Source organism: Pavona decussata, unplaced genomic scaffold (genome assembly GCF_977016875.1).
Source record: "Pavona decussata unplaced genomic scaffold, jaPavDecu1.1 SCAFFOLD_11, whole genome shotgun sequence".
In the NCBI taxonomy this organism is placed as follows: Eukaryota; Metazoa; Cnidaria; class Anthozoa; order Scleractinia; family Agariciidae; genus Pavona; species Pavona decussata.
The window spans coordinates 3,814,342-3,826,049 of record NW_028145434.1 but is presented as its reverse complement, the minus strand read 5'-3'; the positions used below and the strand labels follow the sequence as shown (position 1 = coordinate 3,826,049).

Sequence of the window (11,708 nt, the reverse complement as noted above, 5' to 3'; positions counted from 1 at the left end):
TCACCATTATCATCATCTGTCGCAAAGCACTCAACCGTGCAAGTATAGTTCCTTGGAATGATTCGTAATATGACCTTTCACTTCCATTTGATTGGTCACACTTTGGGATTTCATTTCGATCAGCGACTCAGTTTCAAACACAACTCAATGTTTCACTATATGACTCAAAAAAAAGATCTAGAAACTGTTTGATTAATAATATGGTCGTTTTGACTCCATAGGAGTAGATTCCAGTCAGAATACCGTAAAATTCCGGAAGTAACGACGGACACACCCCCCCCCCCTCCCCCACCACCACCGAAAGAAACGTCAAAGAATTGTGGTCGCTAATAAATCCTGAAAGTACGAACCCACCCACATCCCAGAAAGTAACGACGGTCCGAAAGTAGCGAGTCCAAAAAGGCTGCTAGTTCCGAAAGTAACGTCAAGGGTCGTTACTTTCGGTTTTTCATAGTATTTACAGAAGATTTTGGCCATAGATATTGAATTGCAAAACCTTGAGGTCGCGAAAAAATGTCTATTACTTTGTTTCTTTACAGTTTATAAAGTGGATGTCAAGAGGTTCTTCGACTTCGCGAAAAAATTAATTGAGGGAAAATTGGGCTCTTCGAAAACGGGGAAATCCTTTTTGAGCGCAAAATTTTGTTGTGATTATATAGGTCGTTGTACAACTCCAGTGATTTCACATAACGCATAACTTTAATTTATTTTTGAACGTTTACACATGTATATATTGCGTATTTACAATTCTAAAAGAATTCACAACTCGATAACTTAAACCTTAGGTACAGATTAACTATATTTTATAAATATCCTGCAAATAAATATTCTTGAGTCAGGATTTTTCATGTCTGCCTAAGCTAAAAATTACCACTAGCAAGGGAAAGTTTAAAAGTCACATTTCACTTTAGTTGCCGGTAATTTAGGCGCCTACTGAAAAGACGTAAAAATTGAACTAAATATAAGTAATTACACAGAATGGTAATACAGCCTTACTTTGAGAAAGGCAAAAAAGTCAAGCTAAGCACAAATTCGATTCTTGGAGTGGTTTTCAATTGAGTGTCGAAACTAATTTCACGTTTGACTTAGTTTTGCTTTGCTAAGCTCTTTGATTGGTTGGCAAAACTCGCGTCACCTTCTCAACCAATCAGATGCAAAAATCAAAATTAATCGTGACTAGCTTGCACGCGTTTTCCCGCGCTTGGCGCCGGGTCATGCATTAGCTTCCAGTTCCGATTGGCCCACTGCGCTTTTTGCGCGTGTTGTGATTGGCCAGAGCAAATAGATTAGCTTTTGTGTTACGACGCTCTTTTGAAAACCGCTACATGTGAAACGACACGACAGTGAACTGTTACTTGTAAATTAGGCTGGCCTTGCACGTCAAAGCATAAACCAAAATCCCAAATATTCGGTTAACTTTAACTTCCAACAAGTAAGCTAATTTCGAAAAACGTTTTCGATATATTGATCACAACCTCTTATAGGGAGTTGTACCGTTTATAGGGAGTTGTATTACCCTCCCCACTCCCCAAGTAACCAACTAAGACTAAAGCCATTTTAGATTTGGACGGGAGCTTGGATTCGAGTTCAGCTTACGTTCAATACTTGTTACTTCGCCCCCTGTTAACGTTCAAAACTTGTAACGTCGCCCCTGTTTACGTTCAATACTTGTTACTCAGTCACCCCTGTTTACGTTCAATACTTGTTACTTCGCCCCTGCTTACGTTCAAAACTTGCTACTTCGCCCATGTTTACGTTTAAAACTTGTTAGTTCGCCCCTGTTTACGTTCAAAACTTGTTACTTGGCCCCTGTTTACGTTCAATACTTGTTACCTCGCCCCTGTTTACGTTCAAAACTGGTCACTTCGCTCCTGCTTACGTTAAAAACTTGTCACTTCGCTCCGGTTTAAGTCCTTGGATCGATCACAGAGATAACAGAACAATTATCACACCAAGCATTAAATTTAAGAAAAGAAATACAGGTTTGCCGTTTTTAAGTTGTATACCTTAATCTACCCAGCTTGTTCACCATCCCCTTCACCCACAGTTACACCATAATGACCCTTAAGGGCATTCACAAGCTCTTTCTCACTGTCCTCTAAATACGCCCCCTCTTGCATTTCACTCCTGTTAAACGCCAGGCGCTTCACCGTGTCAACAGATGACCCGACGCCACTCTGTAGCAGTTTACTCCAGTCAAATGGGAAGGAAGCAATCTTATCTTGGTTAAAGGCGCATTCGCCAATCATAGCGAACTGTCTGAGTGGGTTAAACACGGAGCTCTGCTTGCTTCCAGGAATGGACCGTGATGGTTCAGGAGGAAGAATGTGACCTGAGACGAGAACCAAGTTCATCAGCCAGTCCTGAGTGAACAAAAGGTAAGTTCAAAAAATCATTAATAATTCATAAGTCCCTTGACCTATCAAATGGTCGATAATACATCACGTGCAGTGGTTTTAAAACCCGATAAAACCTCCTCCTTATTAGTATGCGGTGTTTAATGTTTTTCTCGTGTGCTAATTTCCAACGTCACAAAAGCATCATTGTTATGAACTCTCTTGACACACGCTTTTCCAGGAATGTTTTTGAAGCCGTTCGAAAACCTCGCAGCACGTGTTTTATCGGATCTAAAGGCTGGTTTCCATATGATCGCGGATCGCAGATCGCAGATCGCAGATCGTAATAAGGTCTGCGATCGTCTGCGATCCTTTGCGATCGTCTGCGATCCTAAAGGCTGGTTTCCATATGATCGCAGACGATCGCAGACCTTATTGCGATCTGCGATCTGCGATCATATGGAAACCAGCGTTAAAACCACTCAGCTGCGCCTCGTGGTTTTAAAATCCCGATAAAACACTGCTGCTCGTGTTTTAAACATTACATCACAAATCCTTAAAAGAGTTCTGTAATTATACATGCAATTAAGTATTTTGTTCATAACTGTGCTGAAACAGAAACAACTAAGAACACCAAGAGAAAGACAGCATGTTATTTTCTCAAAGCATAACAAACCATTATCGTTCTTATCGATATTTTTCCAAGACACAAGGGAGGACGTTCAAAAAAAAGAAATATTACAAACTCAACATAAGTCTTAAAGGGGAAGTATCACGCAAATTTGCTGTCATTTCAAAACCTGAAACGTTTGTCTGTCACCAGAAACAACGAAATAACTGTCAAGTTTGTTATAAATTATATCACCCCAGTGCAGTAAAACTGTCGATTAGTGCCTCTGGTCAGAGACAGAGTAGGCCGGTATGGATTGAAACTTGAAAAATGTTAGGCTTAATGTTTTTCAAGTTCTCGCATTTTTTGTTTCTAAAATGCGCTAGAACAGATCACGAGTTGTTCCTTTCAAGAATTTACTTGATTTCTTTCCTCTCGTCATTCTAGAATTATTTGGCAGCTGATTGAAGGTCTTATTTCATCATTTTTAACAAAAGATATCAAAAACCCCAAGATACTTCTTTAAAATTCCAACTATCACGGACGCTTACCAGTTGGCTATTTACAAGACGTGGAGGAGGTTTTGAACAGGGGACTACCATTCCAAAAAGAAACTAAAAAGACGCAAGACTAAAAATTGGCGAACATATTCAATCCGCCTTTGCAAATGTGGCGCAAAGTAAGATTTTATCTGGTGCTAGAGACGTGACATTTCCCAAAAAATCGCACGGTCTTTGAAAGAAACGCATTTCCCTAAATCCCAGAGAGGTCACCTGTGAAAGATAAAAGATGATTAACAGTGATAACCCTTACCGCGCAGCCACGTAGAAATATTTCCTACCTCTCAATTAGACACGCCAATTAATAAGGCCACTTACATATGATATTTATAATAGAAAATATAACATTTAGTAACAAATTGACAGAGGTTGGAGTTACTGTTACCTTATTTGTCCGAATGAAGTTATACGCATGTCGAAGAGAAGCTGCACCTAGAGACAAAAGCGATGAAACAGAGAATCAACCATGCGATCAAAACATGAAAACATGTCTCTCGGGTACACGTCTGTGGATGAAATCCTAGTTTCACTATTCAGTTACACTCTAATGAGCAGTACTTTAACTCAACTGCAGCACTGCATGTTTACCATGCTGAAAAAGGTGGTTCTAAGTTATGAGTCTGTGGATGTAATCAAAAAGTGTGACCATTCAAATGAAAGCTGCTGTCCAGTATTTTACTGTGCTGTTATTTGCCATGCTGTACAAGGTGGTTCTAAATTTTGAGGCTGTGCATGAAACCCTAAAGTGTGACCACTCAAATGAAAGCCACTGAGCAGTACTTTCCTGTGGTGCTGTTTAATATGCTGCACAAGGTTGTTCTAACTTTCAGTCTGTGGATGATGTAAACTCTCACCTTTCTTGTCTCTCATAAGTGTGGATGCCATGTGAGTAAACTGAAGATCAGCTACAGACTCATACACTGTCTCCACCTGATACTCCTCATACATTCTGCAGAGAAACACACAAACAACAACTCAGTCTGATCCCCATTCCCCTCACGGCTTTACTGCTCCATGACGAGGCTCCGCCGCCTAAACTTTTCTCTCTTCTGAACTTTCGCCAGCCACTCGGGCTAACGTTCAGCACAATTCTCGTAGAAATGGGAAAACCTGAGGAGACTATCAACTGCAGGATATTTACCACTGGGTGAAAATTTGCACACAGCTTGTGTGGCAATTCTGTTCCGATAAAAATTCTAAAAAACATTACCATTGTATAATGCAATTCCAGGGATTATATGAGCCATGGTATATGAGCCATTTTACCATAGGCGAGAAATAGCGACCATTAACGTGTCTTCTGGTTGTTCTTGCAAACCCAAATCAGCAAGATCTAGCAATATTTCTTAATTGTTTTCAATAACACGATTATTCCACCCACGCTTGTTGGACATGAGATGATTATAGCCAACGAGGGATGTGTCGAAAACGAAGACCCAAAAACGAAGACCGAAGACCGAAGACCGAAGACCCTGTGGTCTAAAACGAAGACCCACTGGTCTAAACCGAAGACCCACTGGTCTAAAACGAAGACCCTGTGGTCTAAAACGAAGACCCACTGGTCTAAAACGAAGACCCACTGGTCCCACTGGTCTAAAACGAAGACCGTGTGGTCTATTTTTGCATAAATTAAAATGTCATCTGAGAGCGCGACAAACTTGACAGTCGGTACAACACGTGTCAAATTGTGTAACGCAATAGGACTGTAACTGTCACAGGTGCGCTTGATTCGTTTCAAAGGCCGGGCTCAAAGGTGAACTGTGTGTGACTTGCAAAGTTCTACAATCAAATACAGCACGTTGAATGTCCCCGGGAAAATTTGTAATTGATATATAAGTGTTAAAACGAACAACATTATAGAACTGTTGCGGTTTTGATCATATGTCGAAAGTGTCACACAACAGATTTGAAAAACGATATTTTAGACTCATCCCACAAGCCAAAAAATCTTATTGCTTTGACTTTTTACAAAATAGGCTTCTCATTTTGTATAAGATCACGTTTACATTTCAAAGGCTTGTGCCGTTATGGCTGTACGAGAAAGCTCTCACGTAGGTCAAAAGATGACTTATCTTTAAATTTTTGTTAAATGAACAGTCCTTGCATTAGAGTTAGTGTTCATTTCAATGTGTCAGGGTTTGAGTAATAATTTTTGTTCTGATGGCACAGCTCAGATGGTTCTGCTACTTTAATTAATAGGATCACACTGGTGCACTAGGGACGCCTGCATGACCTTTCACTACAATAACAACAACAACAATCAGGAGCCCATGGGCTCCTGCAACAATCAGTTATTGGTAGTTCCATATATAGATCGCAAAACTAACATAATAACAAAACTACAAAACTTAAACTACTGTGGTAAGCAATTTGAATCAAGTTATAAAAACAAACTAATCAATCAATTAAAAGATTCTTAAATGTCATCCGAGGTACAGAATCGCTCATATTCAAGACCCGGTTCTACGTGAATATATCTGTTGAAACTGCAACCTTTCTGTTAACGCTCGAAATTTGTGTCCATTTATCATGTTTATAAATGTCTTTTGAATACGCATGATTCGCATATGGGGCGATTCGCACCCGGCCAAAGTTTTCAATTTCTCGTATTTTATGGTTATATTAAAAGGTGCAACTTGGCACACAAAGCGTGAAAACTCACAAGTCATTACAAGATCACAAAATCGCAAAATAAAGTTCTCGGCTGAAACAAACAGTCGAAACAGTAACAGTGATAGTAATCATAATCGGAGAACATGAACTCTGCGAAAACGAAAAAAAAAATTGTTTGTTTTTGAAGCCCTAATTAAGTTACTTTCAACTGCCCAATAGAAGCTCTAAAAGAACCTTTACTACTACTGTAGACATGCGATAATATTTAGCTTTATTTTACTCCATTATTTTCATTCTTCGCTCAAGCCTAAATATTTATTCACTTTCTTGTATTACATTTTTGCTTCATGGAAACTGAGTTCTTAGTATTTTCGGCAAATTAACTTTTCAATTAGGGAACACACCGCCTCTGGAAACTTGTCTTTAAAAAGTTATTATTTCCTTTGGAAGGTGTTTTCAGCTGTGAAATTGGAAGCCTTTCTTTAATGAACGTTTGTTTTAAGCTCGCGCGCGCTCACACCTTTTGAGCCGGAGTTCGCATAATGATTAGTTTAGTGAGCTTCATTAAAATCTAGCTTCGCTCGCACACTTGCACACCTCAAGGTTCTTTGATGCCAACTCAATCGTTCTCAGTTGAATTTTTACTCTCCTTTTAGCCTTAAAGTAAGATCTGTTTTGACAGGATCTTAGTAAAACTCGATCACTGTCAGGTTAGCGACTTGAATTGCTGTATTGGAATTCAGCCTTTCAGATATCTTAAGTTTTCCAAAATTTTGCACGAACAAAGAAACTCTATCTAATTTCTTATTCCTTTCACGATCCGACTCATCGCAGCTGCGAACACCTAGTTTTCGCATAACAATAACGTTTATCTTTAGAAAAACCAATTAACTTTAGCATTTCACATAAATATAGCTGCTTTGAACACTGTAGATACACTGTAGAACACTGTAGATAGACTGTAGCGCATTCTGTGGAAACACTGTAGACACGCTGTAGTTCCGATCTTCTGATCCTGTGCTGTAAGAACCTCAACTTTCTTCACGAAATAAAACAAGTTGGACCAAACCTTGGACTTCTAAAATCTGTCTCGTAACACTACCACTCAAGCGTTCCCTAATAAACGACAAATTTCTTGATGGCACTAGATGAACAGGAGAAATGCAATAATGTTCGTCAATCATCACAAAATCGCAAGATCGCAACTGAAACTGTAACAAATACTATAATCATTATAACGAAGACGTGAACCTCTACAAGTCAGAGGGTCCCAAAGGGGGGGTCCCTGGAGCCCTGGAGCCCTGAAATTTCTGCTGTGGAGCCCGGAGCCCTATCATTTTACTGACTAGAGCCCTGATCCTTTTTTGGCTGTGGAGCCCGGAGCCCAAAGACATTTTGCGCGGAGCCCGGAGCCCAGGATTTTCAAGTTTGATCATTCGAGTTCCCAGATTGCTTTGATTCTTGATTACTGCCTTTTTGTGTTTGTTGTGCGTGTTAACAAATACAGGACTCCTATCGTAAAGATACGACACATTTCATAAGGTTTATTGAAAGCACTAGGGTGCCTAGAAACGCTTTTCTAGTCTCAATGGATGTCACTAGCCTTTAAACGAACATCCCACAGGAGGAAGGAATCACTATAGTATACAACGCATACGAGAACTTTCATGCCAATAACCCTCCTATAGCTACAAATTTCCTCAGAGAAATGCTCAGCCTTATACTGAAGGAGAACTCCTTCCAATTTAACGGGAAAGACTATCTTCAAACACACGGAACTGCCATGGGTACTAAAATGACAGTAGCTTTTGCCAACATCTTTATGGCATCTATAGAAAAGGAGATCTTAAGGCAGAGCGTTAACAAACCAGTAACGTGGAAAAGGTTCATTGACGATGTATTTTGCTTGTGGAATACAAACAAAGAAGAAATAGAAAATTTCATTGAGCAAGCAAATTCGTACCACCCTACCATAAAGTTTAACGCTGAAGTCTCACAATTAGAACCAACATTCTTGGATACAACAGTCTATAAGGGAGAGAGATTCGAGAAACAATCGATTCTTGACGTGCGCACACATTACAAACCTACTGAAACATTTCAGTACACAAACTATAACAGTTGCCACCCAGCAGGCGTGAAAAAGCCCTTAGGCTTCTGAGGGCAAACTCTTCTAAAGTAGTGTTTGAGGAAAACATTTAAAACTTTAAAACACGCCTGGCATCGAGAGGTTTTCCTAGTAACCTGGTGGACAAAATCGTCTCCAAAATTAACTTCGCAGAAAGAAAGAACGCTCTTACACAAAAACAGAAAGCGCACAAGGAAATCATTTACCCTTCGTGACACAATTTCAACCATCACTGCCATGTGTGAAAAATATTCTAATGGACAAATGGCATTTAATACAAAACCAGCTGCTACCAAGAGACTATGAGGTAGGAGAGCGAATCCCTGTGCCCCATGATAATTATCTTCAATCTTTTTTTAGTTCGCGCCATGCTATTTTGGAAAATTATAATCCGCCATTGAGTTTAAAATTAAATGACGTCACTCTAACTGACCAATAAGATGTCGACATTAAATAGCAACGCAAACAAAAATAGATTAAAAAAATTTTCATAGGAAGAGGGGCATGTATGGGGGATTCGCTCTCTTACCTCATAGTCTCTTGCTGCTACTAAGAGAGATATGCAAGGAACCTCCCTTGATCTCTTATAGAAAAGGGAAGTCGCTTTAAGACATGCTTGTTAAAGCAAAACTATAAAGGCTTTTATCAAGACAATGGGCACACAGCTGGAGTCGTGCAGGTCTTTCAACTCCATTTAAACAAGTTTAATATTTAATCCACTTTTAAATAATAGGAGATAATATAACTGGCTGCTTGGGCTTAAAACAATTGATCGGAATTGCTGACTTTTTTATCTGTGTATTTGATTTAGCGTTAAAAATAGAATTTTTACATATCAAGATTGTAGACCAGAGTGGAGCCCGGAGCCCTAAAGCAGATGATGTGGAGCCCTAGAGCCCTGAAATTTTCGCCTTGGAGCCCTGGAGCCCTGCATTTTTAAGGCCGGAGCCCTGGAGCCCTAAACCCCTTTGGGACCCTGACAAGTCCAATGAAATGATTGCTTCTTTTCTGAAGCCCTAAGTCACAACTTTTAACTTCTTAATAGGCCGCTTTAAACTACTGTATAGGAGGGTAGGGGTGAATAGGTTCGGGCATCGACGGATTTGGCCTGTTTTTAAAAGCGAACAGATTGCGTACGTTTACAATAAAAAGAGCAGATTAGTGGATTTCACAAATAAGGCGGATCGCCGAACTGCCGGGAATTAAGTGGTTCCTACGGATCTTTGGTCCACCTTAGTTGGTATGTTAATTAACGCTTAATTTGCCGTCTTTGTCGATTTTTGCGCTCCTTTAATTGATCGCCATTAAATAAATGTTTTGTGTTATGCTGCAAATTTTACCTCTGAGTAAGATCAGCCTCAACAAATCAAACATCTACAGTCCATTGCGGTGACTGTCAAGTAACTGTCAAGTTTGTCGCGCTCTCAGATGACATTTTAATTTATGCAAAAATAGACCACACGGTCTTCGTTTTAGACCAGTGGGACCAGTGGGTCTTCGTTTTAGACCAGTGGGACCAGTGGGTCTTCGTTTTAGACCACAGGGTCTTCGTTTTAGACCAGTGGGTCTTCGTTTTAGACCAGTGGGTCTTCGTTTTAGACCAGTGGGTCTTCGGTTTAGACCAGTGGGTCTTCGTTTTAGACCAGTGGGTCTTCGTTTTAGACCACAGGGTCTTCGTTTTAGACCAGTGGGTCTTCGTTTTAGACCACAGGGTCTTCGTTTTAGACCAGTGGGTCTTCGTTTTAGACCACAGGGTCTTCGTTTTAGACCACAGGGTCTTCGGTCTTCGGTCTTCGTTTTTGGGTCTTCGTTTTCGACACATCCGCCAACGAGGTATGTCACCTCATATCCAACAAGCGCGAGTGGAATAATTGTTAAATATTCTACACTGACGTTAAGTTTTGATAAAATTCAATTTAAGGCAAACGTACTGGCTTGCGATCTGCGCCTTGACTTGTCCAACTTTCTGGTTCAGCCAGTCCCTCTTGGAAATCAGCAAAGCATCGACGTCTGACGGAAGATTTGGATTCCGTACACCCCCTAAACAAGTTCATACAAGTCAGCATCAAAATTCTCCTAACTTTATTGCAAAGGTTTCTGTCATTCCTCTGCAAGAGCGAGGTGAGGTCACTGAGGTGGTGGCATTACTGTAAAGCTCGCTTCAAAGTCATTGTAGAGTTGGGTTGACGATCAAACATCAAAAGATGGGAGCTATGAAGGCGCTATGGCTTCGAAGGACAAAAAAACTAAGCTGGAGGTCACTCGCCTTATCGATTTGTGCTTTCACAGTGAGCATTTTCCCTTTCTCTGTAAACTAATCCTACTTCAGGTTTAAATACTGAATTTCGAATATGAGCACAAATCTGGTTTAGCAAAAGACAACAACAAAAAAAAAATCTAACAAAACAAAAATGTCAAAGAACGAATGAAATAAAATCACCGACAACCACGAAGCCAGCTTCACAGTCAAGTGATATCCGGCTAGGATATTCTCAATGCATATAGCCTGCAATCAAGCTCTCCAATCTGTGGGCGCGAGCGGCAAGCGAAGAGAGCCGCGAGGGGATTGGGGCGGGAGCGAAAGAAGGAGACCTGCCCCCACCCCAATCCTCTCGCGGTTTGCTTCGCTCGCCGCTCGCGCCCCAAATATATGTCTCGCGTGATACCGCATTTGGAGAGCTTACTTTCAGGCTACAATGCACTGTAAAGTTAGGCCCAGGTAAGAGTGAAGAGCAGGGGCGCCACAGGGCTCCGAAGTAATGAGCGATCAACAGGAGATGAGTAACACTAACCTTCAGTTCTTCCAAGGTTGACAAGTACATGCCAGACTACTTCAGCAAACATGGCTGTGCTTCTTTGACTCTCGGAGCTCAGCTTCGCATCACAAACAGAACAAACTCTGTCCATATCCATCAGCCAGCGGTACAACAAGCTGGCCAGAACCTGAAGAAAGAAAAAGAATTGATTTCTTAAGAAGAGTGATATGCACAACAAAAGAAATACGGAAAGCACATTACACTTGTCTCAGTCCCCCGACCGCGCGCTACAGCACATTCAGTTAAAATCCTAATAGATCGTAGACGCAATTTCATGGCAATGTATTCTCCTGAAAGTTGTACAACACGGCTAGGTATCTTTACTTTTTCCTGCCTAAAGGTTTCCCAAAAAATGAATATAAATTGCCAAAATGTTCAGCTGTATTGAACAACATTCACACTCTTTTTACTAACAAATATGGCGGAACGCAGCACTAAAATATGACAAGTTGACCCTGCAGTAAAGCGGTCAAGCCTAAGAATTATTTCAAAAAAAAATTAAAGAAAAAAAGGACAACAACAACAACAGGAAGCTATAAATTAAAATAAATGAAGTTGTATCAAGGGATAATTTTACCTTGAAACTCAGCACTGCAATTAGCACAGAAACAAGCTTGTTTTTCGGCAACTCCACACTCTCTGCCT

General features: G+C 40.4%; 1 protein-coding gene across 1 annotated transcript in view; it reads right to left on the bottom strand.

Annotated features, from left to right (window-relative positions):
- Positions 1–1,938: 1,938 nt before the first annotated feature.
- LOC146488281 (uncharacterized protein KIAA0825-like) overlaps positions 1,939–11,708 on the bottom strand; it is a 38,038-nt gene continuing 28,268 nt past the window's right edge. Inside the window, exons 21-25 of the mRNA XM_085122944.1 lie at positions 11,040–11,190; positions 10,179–10,287; positions 4,361–4,455; positions 3,892–3,938; positions 1,939–2,363 (exon numbers count right to left, since the gene is read on the bottom strand). Of these exons, the coding sequence (XP_084979070.1) occupies positions 2,013–2,363; positions 3,892–3,938; positions 4,361–4,455; positions 10,179–10,287; positions 11,040–11,190 (753 nt within the window). The 3' untranslated portion in view covers positions 1,939–2,012. The remainder of the gene's footprint in view (positions 2,364–3,891; positions 3,939–4,360; positions 4,456–10,178; positions 10,288–11,039; positions 11,191–11,708) is intronic.